At 44.6% G+C, this 24,548-nt stretch overlaps 1 protein-coding gene across 1 annotated transcript in view; it reads left to right on the forward strand.

Annotated features, from left to right (window-relative positions):
* Positions 1-24,548, forward strand: part of SH3RF3 (SH3 domain containing ring finger 3) — a 361,067-nt gene that overhangs the window by 215,930 nt on the left and 120,589 nt on the right. The window contains exon 3 of the mRNA XM_017541145.2: positions 15,970-16,065. Coding sequence (XP_017396634.1) covers positions 15,970-16,065 — 96 coding nt within the window. The remainder of the gene's footprint in view (positions 1-15,969; positions 16,066-24,548) is intronic.

The raw sequence follows: 24,548 nt of genomic DNA on the forward strand, positions 1-24,548 counted from the left end.
AAATACCAGGCAATAGGGAAAACAGCATATGGAAGTCTACGGGCTCACAGTGAGTAATGAACACTTGACATGAAACCTATAAATGAAACTGAGCTTTGTATCTGAAAGAGAAATGATGTCAGGGAAACAAGTTTCATTCATAAAATTCTTGAATGCTGCCATATTGTCTGCCTCAGCTGACTCTTGGTGATGCCTGTGGTTTCTGCTTTGGTTTAGTTTTCTCACCTATATCAGGCAAGGGGTGGTGGACCAGGACTCACTGCCCAAATCCTGCTTGCCACCTGTTTTTGTAAATAAAGTTTTATTGGTACACAGCCATAATTCATGTATGTGCTATCATGCTATAGTGGAGGGTTGAGTAATTGACCTATAAATTCTGAAATAGTTACTATCTGGCTCTTTCTAGAAAACGTTCCTGACCTGTGACATGGAGCACAGCACTATCAGGGCCAAGGGCACTTCAGCATGGCTTTCGTCTTCCACCATTGGGAGCCTCCAGTATTGAGTGTACGTCTGTTAGGAGGGAGTTAGTGGAGAGCCTGGGGACGCCCTCCTCTGTGAAGCAGCAACTTAACATTCAGGTCCAGCCCATGCAGATCAGTCTTGCCATCTTCATATACAAAGCCCATTTGGTGTTTTGAGGAAGGGTATTTCTCCCTATACTAATGAGCCTGCAAAGCAGGTATTTCCTTCTTCCTTGTCCTTCTGAAAGCAATGTCTCCAGGTTTTTGTAACATGATGACAAATCAGAGACCTGTTGTGGTCTAGCCACGAAAAGTTGCCATTATTTCCCTGGTCCTGCATTGGGGATGGAGAATCATTACTGTTCGAGAACACACCAGATTTGTGCTAGTAGCCCTAATGTGCTACAGTGAATGTTTTCATTGCCCAGCATGCCAACATTCCTCTTCGGGGATTGTAATTATTGTGGGAGTTTGGGTTAGAGGCAGAGCTAGGGACTCTCCCTTGACATTCTTAGCGTTAATTATGGATTTTTAGGTGTAGAGAGTGGCTGACTCCCTGTACCCCAGTATGCTCCCAGCCCAGCCTCTACACCAAAATGACTGCCAACTAAATTGGAGCATTCTGGTCCCACCACCCTCCTGAGGCCCCAGAAAGCCACAGCAACCAGAAATTCCCCCATTGATATTTGAGCCAGAACAGACACCTGCCGCCAGGTGACACCACACTGCAGCTAGGTCTGTGTTGGATTTGCCACTCTAGCCAGATGGAGCCGCGGCAGAGTCCACTGCTCATTCACTAATCTCATAGTAGCACAACACTCAGCATGCTTGTTTTAGACCCCACATGTTGCAGCATTGTGGGGTTTTCATGAGCTTTCACAGTACCAGATGCTGACCTTCTCTTTGCCAGCAGGTGCCCTCCTCCTCCTTGGGAGAGGATAGTTTCTTCTTTAACCAAAGGCCCTTCCCGGGGCTTGACACTTAGGAGATGCTCGAATATACTGGTGGTGTGATGAGGAGCAACTTGACCCTGCTGAACACTAGCAGTGCTGGCCAACTCCTGGCCTGTGAGGTGTACCCATCTTTGGACAGCCCTGCCTCATGTGGAGCCTGCATAAGTAACATGCTGATCTTGGTGCAGATCCCACCCTCCTGGGTGACTGAAACTAAGCCTGATTCTTCAGCATGGTAATGATGCCAAAGTTTAAAAACAGTGATTATGGCCCCCACAGTGCTCTCACTTCCCAGCTGAGCCACCCCACCTCCTTCCCTGGCTTGCCATGACTTGGTTCTGACTGTTCCCACGATGGTCTGCATTTGCAGCACAGATGCCCTGTAGAGACATGCTAGCACTGAATGCAACATTCAAGGTGCGCTGCTGCTTGTCCATACCAGATAGACTGTTGCCTTTAAAAAAAAAAAAAGCTTTTTTATTATGTTATATATAATGTATATTTAATAATTATATAATATACCAGAAAGTCCACTAATCATAATTATGCAGCTTGATGATTATCACAAACAGAATATATTCCTACCCAGTGATAACACGATGCACACTGGGGTCCCTGTGCCTCTGACGGTTACCAGGCTGCCCTCCCTGCATGTCTACTAACACCACAGATGAGTTGTGTTTGCTCATGAACTTCAGATCAGGAAATCATGCAGGATTTATCTGTGTGTCCAGCTTTGTTTTCTCTCAGTTTTATATTTGTGAGCTACACCCATGTTGTTATAGGGCACTGTAGTTTGCTCATTTTCATTGGTCTATGGTGCTTTTTTAGGTTTTTAAAAAATAGATGTATTTTTTAGAGCAGTTTTAGGTTCACAGCAAAATTGAGCAGAAGATACAGAGATTTCCCATAAACTCCTGCCCCCACATGCACAGCCTACCCGTTATCAACATATAGGGTGCACTTATTACAATCAATGAGCCTATATTGACACATCATTATCACTCTAAACCTATAATCACTCTTGATGCAGAGTCTACTGATTTGGACAAATGCACAATGTCATGTATCTGCCATTAAAGAACCATACAAAGTAATTTCACTGCTCTGAAAATCCTCTGATCTGCCTATTCATCCCTCCCTCCCCCACCACTCCTGGCAGCCACTGACCTTTGTACTGTCTTCATAGATTTTCTTTCCCAGAATATCATACAGTTGAAATCATACAATATGTAGCCTTTTCATAATGGTTTCCTTTACTTAGCAATTTGCATTTAAGATCCTTCCATGTCTTTTTATAGCTCAATAGCTCATTTCCCTTTTTATCATTGAGTAATATGTCATTATCTGGATGTACCACCAATTTGCATTTCTGTGAGCTGTGAATGAGCGTTCCTGTTGCTCCACATCCTCATCAGCAATTGATGTTGTCATCAGGGAAATGCAAATTAAAACAATAATGAGGTATCACTACACACTGATTAGAATTGCTAACTCTGTGTAGTGATATCTCATTGTTGTTTTAATTTGCGTTTCCCTGATGACAAATGATGTGAGCATATTTCCTTATTCCTATTTACTACCTGTATATCATCTTTGATGAGGTGTCTTCTTTGGTGAAGGTCTTTGACTTGCCGTTCAATCAGACTGTTTTCTTATTGTTGAGTTTTAAGAGTTCTTTGTATAATTTGGATGAGAGTCCTTTATCAGTGGTCTTTTGATAATTTTTTCTCCCAGTCTGTAGCTTGTCTTTTCATTATCTTGACAGTGTCTTTGGCAGAGTAAAAATCACTAATTTTAATGAAGTCTAGCTTATCAATTCCTTCTTTTGTGGATCATGCTTTTGGTGATAAATCCAAAAAGTTATTGCCAAACCCAAGGTCATCTAGATTTCCTCCTACATTGTCTTCTAGGAGTTTTGTAATTTTATATTTTCCATTTAGGTCTGTGATCTGTTTTGAGTTCATTTTTGTGAGGGGTGGAATGTTTATTTTTAGATTCATTTTTACATGTGGATGTCTAGTTTTCCTCCCACTGTTTATTTTTAAAACTATATTTTCTTCATTGTGTTGTCTTTGTTTTTTTGTCAAAGATCAGCTGACTGTATTTATGTGGGTCCATTTCTGGGCTCTCTCCCATTCCATTGATCTGGTTGTCTATTGTATTGGCAATAACAGACTGTCTTCATTACTGTAGCTTTATTTTCAGTCTTGAAGTCATGTAGTGTTGGTCCATGTTTTTCTTCAATATTTGTTGGCTTTTCTGGGTCTCTTGCCTCGCCATGTAAACTGTATAATCAGTTTCTCAATATTCACAGAATAACTTGCTTCATAGATTTTCTTTCCCAGAATGTCATACAGTTGAAATCATAAAATATGTAGCCTTTTCATAATGGTTTCCTTTACTTAGCAATTTGCATTTAAGATCCTTCCATGTCATTTTATAGCTTAATAGCTCATTTCCTTTTTTATGATTGAGTAATATGTCATTATCTGGATTATTTTGACTGAGATTGTGTTAAATCTACACACTAAGTTGAAAATAACTGACATCTTGGCAATACTGAGTCTTTCTATCCATGAACATGAAATATCTATTTGTTTAGTTCTCCTTTGATTTCTTTCATCTGAGATTTTTAGTTTTTCCTATATAGATCTTAGACACATTTTGTTACATTTATACCTAAGTATGTCATTTATACCTAAGTATTTCATGATACCATTTACATTTATACCTAATGTAAATTGTATCATGATTTAACGTTTAAATTTCATTTGTCTATTCCTGGTACTGGTTGAGCATCACTAATCTGGAAATTTGAAATCCAGAATGCTCCAAAATCCAAAATTTTTTGAGCACCAACATGATGCTGCAAATGGAACATTCCACATCTGACCTTATGTAAAATGAAGTACACAACACATAGTTTCTTCCCCAAGGGAAAAATGACCCTCTCAGGCACCTTTGGCTGTGATATTTATTTTCCACACATGCCCAGATTCCCCCATGCAAGCACAACCATAAAGGATCATAAAATGGCACATATGTAGGCTGCACATGCCAATGGCAGCTTCTCCACATGCAAAGAGAGATTTCTATGACCATTGTTGATGGGCAGATGACTCTGGAAAAAAATATTTTTAAAAGCCATGAAGCAGAATGTCTCCTCATCCACAGAGGACCCATTTACTGGTCCCAAACCACTTCTGATGTTTCCTCTCACCAAAAAAAAAAAAAAAAAGAGAGACAGTTACCTTTTAATCAAAGCACAGCATCATGGTAGAAACTGAAAACCTGCCACTGTTTCATTGCTGTTGTTTAACAGCTGATACAGGTATTCAGGAGAGGCTACTGTGATGCTTAGTTACTCTGAACATGTAATTTTTTCACTGTATTAATAATATGTCATGTTTTTTACTGCTAAGTACTTAAGTGTGAATAATTGTAAGAAAATGATTGCTTATTGGTAGCATATAAATCCAGAGTCAGGAGTGAGGCTGATGCCAAACAACTATAGCTTGTCCACATGGGTGACACACTTTGCTTTCTGTAGGCTTGATGCACACAAACTTTGTTTCATGCACAAAATTATTAAAATGTATAAAATTACCTTTAGGTTATGTGTATAAGGTATATATAAAACACAAATGAATTTTATATTTACACTTGGGTCCCATCCCGAAGATATCTCATTATATATATGCAGATATTCCAAAATCTGAAAACACCTGAAGTCCAAAATACTTTTGGTCTCAAGCATTTCAAATAAAAGATACTCAACCTGTATGTACAAAAGCAATTGACCTTTGTATATTAATCTTGTATCCTGTAACCTTGCTATAATCAAGTATTAGTTCTAGAAGTTCTTCAGTTGGTTCTTTGAGATTTTCTAAATAATCATGTCATCTGTAAACAAAGACAGTTTTATTTCTTCCCAATCTGTACACTTGTTATTTCCTTTTCTTGTCTTATTGTGTTATCAAGTATTTTTAGTATGATGTTAAAAAGCAGGGGTGGAGAGTACATTCTTGCTTTGTCCCTGATCTAAGTGGGAAAATTTAAAGTTTCTCACCATTAAGGATGATGTGAACTCTAGGTTATTTGTAAATATTCTTTATCAAGTTGAAGAAGTTCCCATCTATTCCTAGTTTACTGAGAGTTTTTATCATGAATGGGTATTGGATTTTGTTAAAAGCTTTTTCTGCATTTATTGATATAAGCATGGGATTTTTCTTCTTCAGCCTGTGGATATGCTAGATTACATTCATTGATTTTTAAATGTTGAACCAGCCTTGCATAGCTGAGATAAATCCCACTTGGCTGTAGTATATAATTCTTTTTATACCTTGTTGTATTAAATTTTCTAATATTTTATTGAGGATATTTGCATTTATGTTCATGAGATATATAGGTCTGTAATTTTCTTTTCCCGCAATGGCTTTCTCTGCTTTGATATTAGAGCAATGTCAGAAGTGAAAGACATTGTAGAGAATTAGTATAATTTCTTGCTTTATATATTTGGTAGAATTCACTAGTGAACCTATCTGGGCCTAGTGCTTTCTGTTTTGAAAGTTTATTAGTTATTTATTGTTTCTTTTTTTTTTTTTAATGGAGTCTCACTGTTGCCCAATCTGGAGTGCAGTATGGCGATCTCATCTCACTGCAACCTCCACCTCCCTGGTTCAAGCAACTCTCCTCCCTCAGCCTTCCGAGTAACTGGGACTACAGGCATGTGCCACTACACCTGGATAATGTTTTTTTTTTTGTTTTGTTTTGTTTTTTTGTATTTTTAGTAGAGATGGGATTTCACTATGTTGGTCAGGCTGGTCTACAACTCCTGACCTCAAATGATTCACCCACCTCGGCATCCCAAAGTGTTACTCAGTTTCTTTAATAGACAAAAAAACCTATTGAATTATCTGTTTTTTCTTGTATAAGTTTTAGCAGACTGTGTCTTTCAAGGAATTGTTCCATTTCATCTGGGCTGTCAAATTTGTGAGCATAGCATTATTCATAATATTCCTTCATTATTTTTTAACATCCATGGGACATATAGTGATGTCCCCTCTTTTATTCCTGATATTAGTAATTTGTGTCCTCTGTTTTTCTGAGTTTGCCAGCTAGAAGCATATGATTTTTATTGATCTTTTTAAAGAAAACTTTTTTTGTTTCATTGATTTTTCTCTGTTGATTTTCTGTTTTCAATTTCACTAATTTCTTCTTTTATTTCTTTTATTTTGTTTATCCTTTGCATTTAATTTGCTCTTTTTTTTCCTAGTGTCCTAAAGTGGAAAGTTGGATTATTTATTTTAGATCTTCCTTCTTTTCTAATCTATACATTCAGTCCTGTAAATTTCCCTCTAAGCACTGCTTTTGCTGCAGCTCACAAATGTTGGTAAATTACATCTTCATCTTTATTTAGTTAAATATATTTTTTAAATTTCTCTTGAGAGGTTTTTCTGAACTCCAAGTGTTGTTTGGAAGTATGCTGTTAAATCTCCAAGTATTTTGGGATTTCCAGATATCTTTCTGTTATGGATGTCTAATTTAATGCCATTGTGGTCTGAGAGTAGACACTGTGTGATTTCTATTTGTTTAAATTTGTTAAGGTGTGTTTTGCAGACCAGAATATGGTCTATCTTGGTGAATGTTCCCTGTGGGCTTGAGAAGAATGTGTGATCTGCTGTTCTTTGATTAAATAGTCTATGGATGCCAATTGTGTCCAGAAGAATGATGGTGCCATTAAGTGCTATTAAGTTCAGTTATATTCTTACTGATTTTCTGCCTGCTGTCTCTGTCCATTTTTGATTCAGGGGTGTTAAAGTCTCCAGCTGTAATATTGGATTCATCTTCTTCTCCTTCTGTCAGTTTTTGCATCACGTATTTTGACACTGTTGTTAGGTGCATGTAGTGTTAAGGATTATTATGTCTTATTGGAGAATTGATCCAGTTGTCATTAGGCAATGTCCCTATTTATTCTGATAACTTTTCGCACTCTGAAGTCTGTTTTGTCTGAAATTAACATGAATACCTTTTGATTAGTCTTATCACGGTATCTCTTTCTTCATTCATGTACTGTTCATCTACTTGTGTGTGTATATTTAAAGTGAGTTTCTTGTAAGCTTACTAGTTGTGTGTCGTCTTATCAACTCACAATCTTTTAATTTGTATATTTATATCATTAATTTTCAAAGTGATGTGTGATAGAGTTAGGTTAAATTCTACTGTATTTGTCACTATTTTATTATATTTGTTGCCCTTGTTCTTTGTTATTTTTCCTGTCTTCTACTCTTTTTCTGCCATTTGCGGTTTTTATTGAGCATTTTTTATTTCCTATTTTCTCTCCTTTCTTGGCATATCAGTTGTACCTCTTTTTTTTACTTTTTTAAGTGGTTGCATTGGAGTCTACAATATTATTTACAATTAATTCGGGCCCACTTTCAAATAACACTACGCTGCTTTGCAAGCAGTGTGAGTACTTGTAATAACAAAATATGTATTTCTCCCTCCTGTTTCTTGTATCATTGCTATCATTTATTTCTCTTCGACACGAGTATTATAAGTGTATGTAAACACACACACAGACATAAGCATAAAATGATCAGATACATTATTTTAAACGGTTGTTTCTTAAATCAGTTAAGAATAGCAAAAATAAAAGTTTTAAGTGTACTGCCATTCCTTCTCTGATGCTTTTCCTTTCTTTCAGTAGATCTGAATTTCTGACCTATATTATTTTCCTTCTCTCCAAATAACTTTTTAAAAACATTTCTTGCAAGGCACGTTTACTGACAACCAATTCACTCAATTCTTGTTTGCGTGAGAAATCTTTATTTATTCTTCACTTTTGAAGGATAATTTCACAGAGTACAAATTCTATGTTGGTAGGTTTTTTTTCTGTCAACACCTTAAATATTTCACTCCACTCTCTTGCTTGCATTTTCTTTTGAAAATTCAGATGTAATTTTTTTTTTTTGCTCCTTTATAGATAACGTGTTTTTTTCCCTCTGACTTCTTTCAGGATTTTTTCTTTATCTTTTATTTTATGTGGTTTGAAAGTGCTATAACTAGATGTCATTTTTCTGGCATCTATCCTGCTTGTTGTTCTCTCAGCTTCCTGGATCTGTAGTTTGGTGTCTGACAATAATTTGGAGAAATTCTCAGTCATTATTGTTTCCAATATTCCTCTGTTCTTTTCTATCTTTTCCTTCTAGTGTTACCATTACATATATGTAATTGTCCCACAATTCTTGCTTTGAAGTTGCCCTACAATTCTTAAATATTCCATTATGGATTTTTATTCTACTTTTTTTTTCTGCTTGCTTTTCTTTGGTGGAGGTTTCTGCTGAGATATCCTCAAGCTCAGCGAGTCTTTCTTCAGCTGTGTCCAGTCTCCTGATAAGCACATCAAAGGCATTCTTCATTTCTGGTACAGTGTTTTTGGTTACTAGCATTTCGTTTCTGGTCCTTTCTCTTTGCTTACATTACCCATCTGTTCTTATATGCTGTCTAGGTCATACATTAAAGCCCTTTGTATAGGAATCATAGTTGTTTTGTATCCCTGGTCTTATAAATCTAACATCAGTTGCCACATCTCAATCTGGTTCTGTTGCTTGATCTGTCTCTTCAAACTGTGATATTTTCTTGATACCAGACATGATGGACTGGGTAAAAAGAACTGCTGTAAGTAGGCCTTTGGTGCTGTGGGGGCCATGGGGCCACGAGTGTGCTATAGTCCTGGGATCAGATCTCCGTCTTTCAGTGAGCCTGTGCCCCTGGCCTGTGAACTTCCCCAGTGCTTTTCAGTTTCCCCCACTTCTCTGTAGGTGAAACAGGATGGCTATAGTGGGCTGAAGTTGGGTATTTCCCTTGCCCCAAGTATGTAAAGCTCTGATAAAACCCCAACGAGGAACAGATGTGGTGGCTCAAGCCTGTAATCTCAGCACTTTGGGAGGTGAAGGCAGGCAGATCACTTGAGGTCAGGAGTTTGAGACCGGCCTGGCTAACATGGTGAAACCTTGTCTCTACTAAAAATACAAAAATTAACTGGTTGTGGTGGCACACACCTGTAATCCCAGCTACTTAGGAGGCTGAGGCAGAAGGATTGTGAAACTCCATCTCAAAAAAGACACACACACACACACACACACACACACACAAACACACACACACACACACACACACACACACACACACACACGAAACCCCAGTGGGTGAGGCTGTGGATAACTAGTTTCTCCTCTATGTGGATCTTGTTAAGCACAGAATGCTATGGCATGTTTCACAGTGGTCCCTCTTCCTCTCTACCCGCCAGAAGCACTAGTGGATTTTCCTCTGATATTCACTGTGAAGATAGGGAGCTCCTTGAGGCACAATTTACAAAGGTGCGGGGCCCCCCAGTGACTGGGTCCCTGCAGTTCTTACCTCTCAGGCTGTCCACACTGAACCCCCAGCATGCATCAGGTACAGTTCAGGCTCTCCTAACCCACCACTGCTTCCCACAGAAGCTGCTGCTTGGGGATTTCTGATATTTCCCTGTTGATCTCTTCAGTTTGGGGTGCAGCGGTTTGCCCTGTGACCTCAGGTATCTTACAAATCTAAGAAGAGGAGTTGTTTTTTCAGTTTGTTCAGCTTTTTTACTCGTTGTTAATATGGAGTGGTGACTTTCAGCTTCTTGCATTCTAGACTGGAAGCTGGACGCCCCTCTCTGTTGGCTCTCTTGATTGAATGGTGTGTGTGCCAACACACCTTTAGCAACCACCTCCTAATGACAGTTACTGTGGCAGCTATATTTAACTAAAAGCCCCAGGCACTGTTTTATTTTATTCAACTCATCAAGGAAGAGTTGTGTTATTTACATTTTTAGCCTAAATGTAGAAATTTACCGTGTGCGTGTATCCATGGTCCCAACTGTTGATGTTCTTGTGAACTATGATCCTGCCACCACAAGTATCTGTCCCTTTCACTGTTGCATTGCCTGCAAATCAACTTTCTTTACAAAAGAAAGGTAAATTTTTGATATTTGGTTTTTCAACATGTAAAAAAAAATTCAGAGTGGAAATATACATGTCACTCAGAAGCATAAGAAACTTGCATGCCTCTTGCTTTCTTCCTGAATTTGTTTTCCGGTTTATAAGACAATTCTATTACGAAACTATTAAATACTTGGTATTCACGGAGATTATTTAAAAAATAGGAGAGAAGAAAAAAAATTTTAAACAAAAAATCGTAAAATTAACTATGACATTCCACTTTACAGACACCATGCAAATAACTATCAAGTTCACTAACTAAATTATGGTACATTCATATAAAGGAAGGTCACTGTGTAGTTAGTGAGGGAGATCTATATGTCCTGTTACTAAATGTCCTTTAGACTAAATTAAGTGGAAAACAGCAAGATACAGAGAAATGTGGTAAGTCCACTGCCGTTTATATATTTTTAAAAGGTATATATGTGTGCATGTGTACATGTATGCATGTATACATACTTAGGAGAATATCTCTGTACTTCTGGAAGACTGTGTAAAAAACTTCTTGGCTGGGCATGGTGCGCACACCTGTAATTCCAGCACTTTGGGAGGCTGAGGTGGGAGGATCACTTGAGCCCAGGAGTTTGAGACCAGCCTAGGCAGCATAGTGAGACCTTATTTCTACAAATAATAATGAACAAAATTAGCTGTGTGTAGTGGCACACGCCTGTGGTCCCATCTACTCAGAGGTGGGAGGATCACTTGACCCTGGAAGGTCAAAGCGGCAGCAAGCCGTGATCATGCCACTGCACCCCAGCCTGGGCAACAGAGCAAGACCTCGTCTCAAAAACAAATAAACAAACAAAAAGAAACTTACTATTGATTGCTTTGTGGAGGGTAAACAAAGACGAGATCAGGACTGGGATTTGTTTTTTGAATTTATTTTATTTTATTTTATTTCATTTATTGAGATAGAGTCTAGCTCTGTTGCCCAGGCTGGAGTGGAGTGGCATGATCTTGGTTCACTGCAACCTTCACGTCCTGGGTTCAAGCAATTCTCATGCCTCAGCCTCCCAAGCAGCTGGGATTACAGGCATGTGCCACCATGCCCTGCTAATCGTATTTTTAGTAGAGACAGGGTTTTGCCATGTGGGCCAGACTGGTCTCAAACTCCTGGCCTCAAGTGATCTGCCTAACTTGGCCTACCAAAGTACTGGGATTATAGATGTGAGCCACTGTGCCTGGCCTGTTTTTTGAAGTGTGTGTGTGTGTGTGTGTGTGTGATGGAGTCTCGCTCTTGTCACACAGGATGGAGTGCAGTGGCACAACCTCAGCTCACTGCAACCTCTGCCTCCCAGGTTCAAGCAGTTCTCCTGTCTCAGCCCCCTGAGTAGCTGGGACCACAGGCACACAACACCATGCTTGGCTAATTTTTGTATTTTTAGTAGAAAGGGGTTCGGCCAGGCTGGTCTTGAACTCCTGACCTCAGGTGATCCGCCCACCTCAGCTTCCCAAAGTGCTGGGATTACAGATGTGAGCCACTGTGCCTGGCTTGTTTTTTGAATTAAATATTAACATTTCTCTCTTAATTTCCATTATTTCTCTCCTATATAATTTTTAATGACTGAGTGTATTTCACTGAGTGCACAATACCATACCTTATTTAACGCAGTCCCCTTTTGCTTTGCATTTGTCTCTAGCTTTTCTCTAGTATAACAAACAGTGTAATGAATGACTTCAGTGACAAATCTCCCTGCACTCTTGATTTTTCTTAGAATGGAGTTCCTAAATATGGCATTGTTAGCTCAGAGGGTGCACAGACTTCCAAGGCTTTGATGTTTGATAGGAATCACCAAACTGCCTGCCCTACATTTGTATCCCCACCAAAAATGGGAAAGTGCTGTTGTGTGCGTACTGGCCAGCACTGTGAGTTGGTTTTGTATTTCTCATTGCTAATTTGACAGGCAGAAGGAAGAAAAGGGGAATCTTCCTGTTTAAAACTGTATTTCTTTGATTATTAGCCAGGTATGCCATTTTAATATATGTTTAATGGAAATTTGCCTTTCTTCTTTCATGTGTTCCCTGATTTTTGGCCTTGGCCTATTTTTCTCTTAAGGTATTTGTCTGTCTTTCTATTGTTTTTTTTAAGTCTTTATATAGTAAAGAAATTAAGCCTTTGTCTCTCATGTATTCTGCAAGTGTTTTTCTAGTTTGTTTGCCTTTTTTTGTTTCGCTATTTTTAACATAGAGAATTTAGTTTTGCTGCAGCCAAATCTTTGTTATCATACCTTGAAATACCTTCCCCAGTTCAAGATTAAACATCCATTCATATTTTCTTCTTGGACATTCAAGTTTAATCCTTATGGAATGAATTTTGGCATATATAGTAGATTAGAGAGCTAATTTTATTTTTTTTAATGATTAGCCAATTTTAGTCTCATTTTCTAACTGATTATTGCTGGTATATGAGAAAGCCAATGATTTTTATGTATTTATCCTAAAATTGGCAGCCATTCTCCAATTCTTATTTATTCTTATATTCACTTGCTTCTATATTTTTCTGGGTAGACAATTATCTACCCTTCTTTCTAATATTTATACTTCTTGTCTTATTTTTCTATTTATTTGGCTCTAATTTCTAGACCGGTGTTGGATACCAGTGTGGGTATCATGGTATTTTCAAAAGAAAGAGAGAGACGAAGGAAGGGAGGGAGAGAGGGAGGGAAGAAGGGAGGAAGGGAAGGGAACGGAAGGAGAGGGAAGGGGAGGGAAGGGGGAGGGAAGGAAGGAAATTTGATTATTTTCTTTTTATTTTATTTTATTTTATTGAGATGGAGTTTCGCCCTTGTTGCACAGGCTGGAGTGCAATGGTGTGATCTTGGCTCACTGCAACCTTCACCTCTCATGTTCAAGCAATTCTCCTGCCTGAGCCTCCCAAGTAGCTGGGATTACAGGCATGCACCACCAAGCCCGGCCAATTTTGTATTTTTAGTAGAGATGGAGTTTCTCCATGTTGGTCAGGCTGATATCGAACTCCCGACCTCAGGTGATCCGCTTGCCTTGGCCTCCCAGAGTGCTGGGATTATAGGCATGAGCCACCATGCCTGGCCTAATCCAGTATTTTCTTTTTTGTTTTTAATTTTTATAAAATTAAATTTCTGTCTCATGATATTTTGCCATTTGACAGCTCTAACGTGTGGGAAGCCTGTGGTTACCTTTCCCTTTGTGTGATCAGGAAGCCTTAGGCCCTTAGGCTGATCTGAGCTGGGCCCATCATGGCTTGGGCCTCTGCTGGTGGTAAGCTGGAGAGGCAGGTCGGGCACAGAGTTCCAGGGCATTCTGTGGGCACCTCCCCCAAGCCACTCTAGTACCCTCCCGGTGATTAGAAAAGCCCCCCATACTCACAGCTGAGCTTTGCTGGAGGGACACTCTGCTAAATGCCCTCAGACCTGAGGCTGACTTTGGGGCCATGTGAAGTGATAGGATGCTCTCACAATGCTTTTTACATTTTCTGGCCTATAATGTCAGTTGGAAAAAGCGGCATTGTAAAGTCATAAATCTTTTTGGTTTGGGTGTTTTCGAAGCTGGGAGTTTGGGAGAGAGGATGGGGAAAGCAAGGGGTATGATTGCCTCTGGTGGCCCCCACTCTCTCCTTGTTCTCCTGGGAGAGGGCAGTTTGGAAGAGGTATGGGTGGAGCTTCCCAGCACAGAGCCAGCCCTCCTTCCCCCCACGTGTGATCCCAGATGGGCTGTCCAGCTCTGTTAGATCAATGCTGCCTTACCTCGGATGGACACCAAACCATTGGCCCCTCAGCTCCTGGTGAAGCAGTTTCTCTGATGATTTCATGGACCCCACCAGCCTAAAATATCTCTCCCTTCGACCCCAAAAGAGGCCTGCGAGTCCCAAATTGCTCCTTTGTGTTACGGCATCAGAGGCTCCTTGGAAAGGCGGGTGGCGCGCTCAGCTCTGACGGGGGCTTCTCCTTGACGCCACTCTTTGCTGTCTCTTCCTTAGCCTGTTAAAGTCACACATGGGCCAGCTGGTCAACCAGAGAACAAATAACGGGGGGATGTTTAGGCAGACAGGCCTTGAGGGGGTTCCATTATGCACCTGGCTGCCGAAGGAAGGGTGATTCTGGAGGAGGGAACAGAGGTTTGCCAAAGGCCCCTTGGGGTGACACCCATCTTGCCCAGGTCATTGCTGTAGTGACCCTGTCCTCCCCCCCTTTTTTTTGAGATGGAGTCTCACTCTGTCACCCCAGCTGAAGTGCAGTGGTGCGACCTTGGCTTACTGCAGCCTCCGCCTCCTGGGTCAAGTGATTCTCCTGCCTCAGCCTCCCCAAGTAGCTGGGACTACAGGCACATAGCACAATGCCTGGCTAATTTTTGTATTTTTAGTAGAGATCAGGTTTCATCATATAGGCTGGTCTCTACCCCCTGATCTCCGGTGATTCACCTGCCTCAACCTCCCAAAAGTGCTGGGATTACAGGCATGAGCCACCGTGCCCGGCCCTGTGTCCCTCTTGACACTTGCGGCAGCTGTTATCTCCCTCCCTGAGGGCTTCTCTCTGGTCACGTCCCCTTGTGGGTCCCCATCTCTCCTCAGTCCTTTTTCTCTCCCTCCCTCCTTCCCACATTGCCCTGCCATCCACCTCTGTGTCTCCTGGCACCTGTGACAGTGCTCTGAGTATTTCCTTCCTCACTGACTGCCCGTCTCCCAGTCTTGGCTCCCCCAAAAGCCCGCCTTTCCTCCTTGCTCCCTGCCTCCTCCTTTCTCCTTCCATCTGTTTCCACTTTGTGCACTTATACTTGGTATTGTTTAATATTCCAAAGAATTTAAGAGGGTTATTGAAAGCTTTATGTGCCCATGACTCTAAATAAATGTAGTTGGATTGGGTTATTTTTTTGTTCTTGGTTGGAGCCAGAATCTTAAAGCCTTTTATACTTAGCTGAATTTATTTTTATTCCAAATATTTTTATTTCATTAAATAAATAATATGAGTTGCATTTTCAAGCCCTAACTCTATGGTACATTGCCAGGCTGTCCCATTTGGGGCTCTTTGCAGCTACAGTCAATAGTGTCAGAAAGAGAGGGCACTGGCTGGGCACAGTGGCTCTCACGCACGCGATGGCTCACACCTGTTATCCCAGCACTTTGTAGCCTGAGGCAGGCAGATTGCCTGAGCTCAGGAGTTTGAGACCAGCAACATGGTGACACCCCGTCTCTGCCACAGAAATTAGCCAGGTGTGGTGGCGTGTGCCTGTAATCCCAGCTGCTTGGGAGACTGAGGCACAAGAATCTCTTGAACCCAGGAGGCGGGGGCTGCAGGGAGCTGAGATCATGCCATTGCACTCCAGCCTGGGTGTCAGTGTGAGACTCCACTTCCCCACTCAAAAAAAAAATGAAAGAGAGGGTGCTCCTGGGTGAAGATGTCAGATACCTGAAAGGATAATGCACTCTTCTTGGACTCATTCCTGGGAATCTCTTCCAAGCCTCCACAGTACTGACTAGTGTCTTGTTTCCTTTTGCGCTGTGTGTGTGTCGGCGTGCTTGTGTCCACGGCGGGCCCGGAACTGCAGGACGAGATTCTGACGGTGCTCAGGAGAGTGGATGAGAACTGGGCGGAAGGCATGCTGGGAGACAAGGTCGGGATCTTCCCGCTCCTGTACGTGGAGGTAAGTCCGCGCCGCACTCCCACACTCGCCTCCTCCTTGCCCACCCGTGTTTCACCACAGTGGGGTCACCTGACCTTGAAGCCCCTTTTCTAAGAGAGAAGGAGGCTCCTCCACAGTAGCCTCTGGCCAGAGAGCCACCGTGTGTGGGTTTTGATTCACATCATGGGATCAGTGCTGTGAGCGCTGCCTTGGCCAGTTTTGAATGGGCTGCCACAGATCCGGCTACAAATCATCTCACCACATGGGCAGTGGCGCCAGGGCCCCCTTGTGCACCTTCCCCATTTTCTCAAGGGACATCTGCGCCTGGCACCCATGCTTCTGAGACTCCCCCAAGTGCCGCTGTTCTTATCTCACCAGTGCCAGAGGGGAAGAACCTATCCCAGGGCAGCATTTTCCCTCCCACTGCACACGGTTCAAACAGAGACGTTGCTGGCCGTCTGCGAAGTCCTCCTTGGACTCTGGGTTGTTGGGCAACTCCTAAGGTGCTTTGAGGCTAGTTCCAGACCTACTAATTTCCTTTCCCTTTTCTGTAACTAAAGGACCAGGTTTCTAGTGAGTATGTTTGCAGTAGCTGCTGCACGGGGAGCATCTTAGCACATGTGTCTTCAAAACACCTGCTAACCACGGGCTGTGTGTGTGTAGGAGTATTTGCCTATGGTGTGTTTGTCTGCCGTTTGTCAGTGCAAGGCCACATGTGCACACTGTGAGCTGACCACATGCTTTCATCCTGTAACCACCAGCATCATCCCATAAGAGTGGTTTCAGTGAATGCTTCCTGAGTGCTTGCTGTGTGCCAGACACCTGTAAGTGCTTGCTCATTTAATCTCAGCCACACTGGCATATGAAAACCATGAATGCCCCTGCTTTACAGATGAGCAAACAGAGGTGCAGAGAGGTTAAGTAGCGTTCTCAGGGTCCCACAGCCTAGGAGTGGCAGAACCAGGGTTTGAGCACGGGCCTCTGGGTCCTAGACTCAGCCCTTTGCTCTCCTGCCCTTGCACCACCTCCTGCCTCTACACTGTCTCTGGGCTAATGAACTGCATTTTACTCAGCTCAGTGCTGGGCTCCATGTGCCCCCCTGCCTGATACACTTGAGGGCTTCAGAATTGACACCAAAAACCCACAGGTGACACAGGCAGCTTTGCCACACCTACCATGCAGTGTGCAGATACTTCAAGATGTTTGTTTAAAACATCTGTCAATCCCGCAGTGCCTACAGGATAAAGTCCAAATGCTTTAGCTTGGCATTCAAAGCCCTTTGCAGTTTGGCCATAGTCTATTTTGCAGCCTCTCCTCTCATTTGCTTCCCTCTTCCCCAAATATTCTGGACTAGTGGTTCTCTCTCATTTAGTTTGGATGTGCTGCCCCGGCCATCTGAGGCCCTCCCACAGCAATGGCAGATAATTCACTCACACACACACACACACACACACACACACACACACACACACACACACACACTCTCTCTCTCTCTCTCTCTCTCTCTCTCTCTCTCTCACTCTCTCTCTCTCTCTCTGTCTCTCTCTGTCTCCTGTAAGGTTCACAGCACTCTGTAAGTTTCCATGTATTTGTGCATTTGCTTCAGCTTCTCTGTCCTGCTGCTTAAGGTCAAAGAACTTTATGCGTGAATACCACTTAAAGTGTTGTCTAGAAGTCAGAAATCTGAGTTTTCAGACATTTTTACCTGGCAAAACTTTTTCTCTGGGCAGAATCTTATTGGGATGCCTAACATAGACATGAATATTCACAGAACCATCATTACGATGGCCCCAAACAGCATACCACTCACGTGTGCGTCAGCAGTGGGCTGGCTGAGGAAAACGCGGCATATCCACGCAATGGAACACTCTCCCGCCCTGGGTGTGAACAAAAGAGTGATGCCTTTAAGGACGTAGACAGATCTCCAAGACAAATTTTTGAAAGAAGCCAGACTTAAAAGTCTATGCTGCATGGGTTTTATTTGAGATTCAAAGGCAGGCAGAACTACTCTGCTGTGACAGAAGTCAGAGCAGTAGTGACCCTGGGGTTTCTGACTGGAAGAGGTGAGGAGGTTCTGGGCTGCTGGAATAGTTTGGCGTCCTGATCTTGGGAGTGGCTACACAGATTATGCGGCTATAAAATTGTGTCCAGTTAGGGTTTGTGCACTTTTCTTTTAACTGCAATTTCAAAAGCTAAGAGCAGATACTACAGGACAGGTAAGATCTTACCAAGGCAGCTGGCAGTAGCGCCGGCGGCTGAAGGCTGCATCGGGCCCCTCAGCCCCTCCTCTGGAAGAGGCTGTCAGGCACCATCGGGAGTCCGTAAGTGGGTGCAGGCCTGAGACCCAGTCCAGCAGGCTGTTCGTAATCTCTTCCTGGTTCCGCAGGCACAGTCAAAGCCAAACTGGGTAGTTGGCCACATCTGTGCCTTCCTGCTGCATGACTGCCCGTGGGCCTGAAAAGCCCCATTAAAGCCCTCCTCCCTGAGGGCCATGGGGGGGCTCCTCCATCGTTCTGCCCCACAGCCCCGCCTGCTCCCACACCCACTCACAGGTTCTGCCTCCGCTCTTGGGCACAGTCCCTTCCACCCATCTGGATAGGAAGGCCTGGACTGTCCTGGAGGATCAGACACAACCTTCTGCTTAGCAGCCTTAGGCAGGGGCCCCACTCCCGCTCCTGCGCCTTCCTGAGATGGCTGCCCATGCCGTGCTGGGCCCCACACCACACACCCATAGGCTGACGTCCTTGACTCTGACACAGGCTCCCAGGCTCTCCACAGCCACTGAAGACCAGCCTGAGCAGATGTTTCCTGGGACTTTTCATTGTGTATATATGGACTGCTTGCACCCCACATACCACATGCATCCTGGTGGATTGGAAAGTCACGGTTTGGCCCAAACTGCTTCCCTCTGGGAGGCCGCAAGGCATTTGAGGTGGGAGCTTGGGTGTTTGTAGGGTTCCTGAGAGAGTCAGACCCACCTGCCAGGAGGGAGCCTGACTCACTGCACAGGCAGCCGGCCCAGTGCCCAGTGAAGCTTGTCCCCTGGTACATGAAGGAATGTGGCGGACCCGTCACCTCACACTGGAAGGTTTCTTCTTTCATGCTCACATAAGCTTGGTTTGCACCAAGTTCTCCTCCACAGCTGCTCCACCTCAGACCTGCAGGCACTTGGCAGGGTTCTGCACTGCACACAACTGCCCTGTGGGGCTCATCAAGGGACTCTTGCCTCACCTGGCCTCACCTAGTCCCAGCTTCCCATCAGCGTGGCGCAGGCCATGATGCTAGGCCCACAGTGGACCTTACAAAGTCAACTAGAGTGTGCCCTGTGAACTGCACAATGCTCTCCCTCCTCAGTTGTGTCTCTGCCCGGGGCCGGCCAGTGGCACAGTGAGCCAAAGGGCACACACCTGGCCTGAGGCTGGCCTGGTCTTGCACTGGCCTTTCAGAGGAGGTGGGCCCTGCCCTGGACATACCTACACTTCCTCCTACTGCTCTATAGAAATAATCATCTCTCCACAGCCCCTGGCACCCAGCTGCCACAAGCAATCACCCATGAGCTGGGCCTGCTGCCCGTAGGAGCCGACCCCATCTGTACTGTGCTCACCGGAGATGCCTCGGCCTCGCTCCCTGCCCAGCTCCTCTGCCTGTGGCTCCAGCCACCGTCCTGTGCCCCGGAACCTGCCTCCTTGTCCTTTTCTCCCATCCATTTTGCAAAAGGATGAGAGATACTCTCCTGCAGCCATTTTCATTGGCTATACTCATGCCAGAACTGAGGGCACGTCTCCCTAACACCCGGTTGTCAGATGCTGGCTGGGAATCACCCCTCAGGACACAGAGAGGAGCAGGCCAGGCCTCTCACCCTCCAGAACACCAGTCCAGTGGATGGGACAAGAACTAAATCCAAACACTCCACGGGATCTTCCTTCTGGGTCTTTAGTCCTTGAGGTGTTTTAGAATTTCAGGAGGCGCTTGTTCTGTGGGGTGTGCGGATGAGCCAATCTGAGGAATTCCTTCTCCCCAGTGGGTCAGGGTGGTATGAACTCGGAGGGGGATGGCATGAGAGGGACTCCCTTGTCCAGAGTTCTCCCCTCTCTGTAGCATGAGCGCCAGCCGTGAGTACCCCTGTAGCCCCCTCTCTTTTTGCACAGGGTCCAAGCTGACCTACTTGGGGTTGGGTCTCAGCCTAGCCTTTGGCCGTTCTCGAGAACAGGGCGCATTCTTCATGGGCCCTGATGGCAAGACCATGAGCAGCCCATGGGCAGTTCAGTGCGATATGGGCTTCAGAGCAGACCTGGCTGGGCCCAGCTTATCCTACATCACCCGCACATTCAGGGTGTGGCCTGTGGCCAACCCCTTTACCTTTCTGAGCCTTAGATTCCCCCCTCAAACAAGGGCAGTGGCAGACGTCATGGGGTCATGAAGCATAGAGAAGATAAGAACACACAGGCCGGGCTGGCTGAGGGTAGGTGGAGAGCGCTGTCCCGTGCTGTGGTGGTGGTATAAATGTTAGTGGAGTGAAAGCTGCTCCTCGGTCCATTCCTGTGTTGATTGGAGATCTCTGTGTCATTCCTGAGCACTGAACGCATTTGGCCTGGTGTGGTTGAATGGGTTTGAAGGCACAGCAGTTTCCTGCCTGGGTGAGATTTGCAGTTGGATGATGTCAACAAAATCAGACACAGGTCCAGGGTATAGATGCTTAGGAGAGGTGGCCCTCTTGGAAGCTGTCTTCAAGGAGCATTGTCAGGAATCAGCTTGGGTTGGAGAGACTTGGGGGCGAACACAGGCCGCCCCTGACTGCTCAGAGCCTGGGTGGGCAGCTTGCATGGAGACTTAGAAGGCATGTTAGCAAATACACCAGTGACTCTTGTCTGCGAGGAAAACCTCTCCATGGGGCCAGAATCCTGATCCAAAGATAGGTCAAAAGGATGATGAAAGGCAGTAGACACAAGTGTTAAGCTCTGCCTCAACGCTGACAATATCAGTTGCCCAAATAGAGTAATGGGGAGACCCGGATCTCAAGGAGCCAACTGAAAAAGAGCCCCCAGAGGCAATGCTTCATTTATCCTGCGTAGGATACTCTGAAATTGGCTGGTCCCTGCATGGCTGGTGTGTACGTGGGTGGTCACCTAGACAGACCCTCATGCCCCCACCCCACACATGCACATGGTGCCAAGGATCCTTAGAAACAGCCAGTGTCTCAGCATCTCTGACAGTAAAGTGAGGGATGGGAAGGAGGAACCTCTTCCTGTGTTCCCCCAAGTTTCCCTGGTGAACAGTGACCATTCTGTGCCAGGATAGATTCAAGTCTGCAATGGGAGGACAGGCAGAGAGGGGGCACAGGGCACCTGCCCTGGCAGCCAGCACACCCCCAGGTAGCTCTGCTTAGGAAGGAACAGAGAGCCGCTCAGTGTCTGGGCTATTTTGCTGCCTTTGGATTTGGCTTGGGATAAAAAAGCAGTTGCCTTTCCCCAGGGGAAGGTCTAGAATTCGATTAGAGCTGTAACTGTTTATTCTTGGCATTTTTCATTGATTGCTTCTATTTGAGCAGCTTTTCAGGGGCATGTGATGGGTGCACACTCCTCCCCACTTAGCTAATAAGAAGTGTGAAGCCTGAGGGTGTCAGACCCCTGTGGACTGGCAGGGAGTTGGTCTGCATGGCGAGATGCTGGAGCATGTGGCAAGTCACGGGTCAGAGATGGGAGGTAAAAGTGGGGCCCAGCTGATGATGATGAGCCTGCTGGTCGTCCCAGTATCTGCTAACCCAGAAAAAGGCCATGGCATCAGTAGCTGTGGTAAGATCACCCCGGGATCTGGGGAAGAAGCAGAGCTGCAGGGGGCAGAAGATTCAGACTCTGTGATGCCAGACCCAAGCCTCTGTCTGATGTCAGCATGTGTGTGCCTCAGTTGGGTGTTGAGTGAATGTGGTGTGGTGTTTGGGAAAACTCTGGATGTAATGCTATTTATAGATCCTGGAAAAAATAATGGTGGCCAAAACGAAAATCCTTATTCAGCCAAATAATATAATACCCAGAAAAATAGCAGGAGTTCCTGCTGATAGCCATTTCCTGTCTGAGAGTTCTTATCTTCGGTACAATGATGATAGCATGCATCATCAGACTACTGGGTTCTAAGCCTCAGTCGATAAAGCAACATCAAATTCAGTTTCTCCTGCTCCTGTAGCACAGGTGCCTCCTCTTTGCTTTATCTTTTACAAAGAGAGCTATTATTTTGAACCTCTGCCTCTAAGTATGCTGTTGAGGTGTTTGGTGATGATTTAAAGGCACAACGACAGCTCTCTTTGAGAGCGAATAGCTCTGATGTTAATTGTGCACTCTCTGTGTTCTGCACTACCTACAGCTCTGCTGTGGTTGGATTTACTCTCTCACCTTGGGCTTGTTGGTTTTCAGCCCTTGCCTGGGCCAGGAGGGATGTGTTCAGGGAGGAAGAGAGGAAGGGTGTAACTTCTAATGATGGCCACAAGAGAAGTATCCCAGGTGATGAACTGAAGCTTCTCTCCTCCTCAGCACCTCCAGACCTATCTGATCCTGTGGTCTGTGTGGGTCCACCCACCAGCTGTGCTCTGGGTCAAGGAGCTCGTTCATATTCACTGTCCTGGTCTCTGCCTTCCCCTCTCCTTCCAAAGACCCCTTCAGCTTCTCAAAGAGAAACCCAACATGCCAAGAACCAAGTGAGCAGTAGGAATGGGATGGAGGGATGGGGGCTCTAGTGCTCAACTCCCAGTTGACCTTATGCACTCCCACCTGAGACAGGGTTGGAACGCCTCTGACTCTTGGTCTTGCCTGTGAACTGGAGGCTGCATGGGCTTATCGAGCTGTGTGATGCTTCTGAGGCTCCCTCCTGCTTCTTTGCATGCCTGGTAATTTTCAGCTGGATACTGACTTTGTAAATTTTACTGTTTGGGGTGTTAGACATCTTGGCATTCCTATAAATGTTCTTGAATTTGTTTTTTGTTAAGTTGCTTAGACTCAGTTTGGTGCTTTTGAGGCTCGCTTTGAGGCTCTGTTAGGCAGGGCCAGGCAGCCTTTCATGTGGAGCTAATTTCTCTACTGCTGAGGCTATAACCTTCTCTACCCCATGCCCCATGATTTATGAGGCTTCCACTCTGGAAGCTGGGAATGAAAACTATTCCTGGCTTTATGTGAGCTCAGAGATTGCTCTGCCTTCTCCTTGTGGGGAGTTCTCTCCCCGGTGCTGGACAGTTCCCTCATATGAATGCCCTGATCAGCTCTCAGCTGAAGGCTCCAGGGGACTTTCTGCACATCTCCAGGACTGTCTCTCTCTGCAGCTGCCTCCTCTCCAGAACCCTGGCCTGCATTCTGTAGCCACCGTGGCCTCCCTAGGCTCAGAACTCTGTCTTCTCAGTGCAGGGAGAGGCTGGAGAACCCAGAGACAGTAGCAGAGCCCATGTCATGGGCTCTGCCTCTCTTGGCTATTGGTATCCTGTGTGTTCTGATGTCCCATGTCTGCAAATCTTGTTTCTTAGATTTCTTTTCAGTGTCTGGAGCAGGAGGGTAAAAGTGATTCCCATCATTTCATCTTGGCTAAACAGATGTTAGCCAGTGATGCTTTAGGAACTTTGAAATAAGGTTCAGAGGTTCCCCAGGGCTGAATCTCCCTGCTTCAGTGCCAAAGAATAATAAAAGAAAGGAGTAATCCAGGACTTCTTAGATGAGGAACTGGAAAATGCCATTGAGGTCATTGTTTACCATGGAGATGGGTTACAACCAAGCTCCAAAGCCCGTGCCGTGGTCCCTCTCTCCAGGTGAGCCACTCGCATGTTTGTTTCACTGCTGGTGTTCTCTACACTTCTGCTCACAGATGTGGCCACTGTTTCTAACTCTCAGGATACCCTGATGATGCCACATCAGAGGGGATGTGAAAGTGTGAAGGAAAATACTCAGGGATGTCTACCAGGGAAGGCTGGGGAAGATGCAATTTCGTTTGAAGTTTAATTTTTATTTTTCCTTGCTTTTCTTCATCCTCTGTTTTTACAAGCTCCTGCAGCAGCGACAGCCTGCGGAAGGGATCCCCCAGCCTTAGTGAGGATGCCAGTCCTGCTTGCATTTTGTGTCATTGTATACTGTGTCTCTAGGAACACTTTGTAAAGCCCTCCTGTGGGTGAAACCCAGTCACTGCCAAGAATGCTGGGGAGGAAAGCCAGAGGCGGAGACCAGAAGAAGGCAGGGACCAGGCAAGCACCCAGTGGGGTGTCTCCTGGAGTGTGATGTTGTGTCTGTGTCTGAGCAGAGTGGTCTGGGAGGCAAATTCTTAGACCTGTCAGGGAGACTAAGGTCTTGCCTTCACCAACAACCCACTGTTTCCTTTACCCTTCAGTCAGATTAATGACATAAAGAAAATAAATGAATGTGAAGAAATGAGACAAGACTATGTAAGAAGGAGACTCCAGCCACATTCATTGTTCGGGTCTGTACATTTTTTTGCTGGGATCTGACCCCCAAGGCATGATCCACGTGCATGCATGG

The sequence above is a fragment of the Cebus imitator genome, unplaced genomic scaffold (assembly GCF_001604975.1).
Source record: "Cebus imitator isolate Cc_AM_T3 unplaced genomic scaffold, Cebus_imitator-1.0 Scaffold131, whole genome shotgun sequence".
NCBI lineage: Eukaryota > Metazoa > Chordata > Mammalia > Primates > Cebidae > Cebus > Cebus imitator.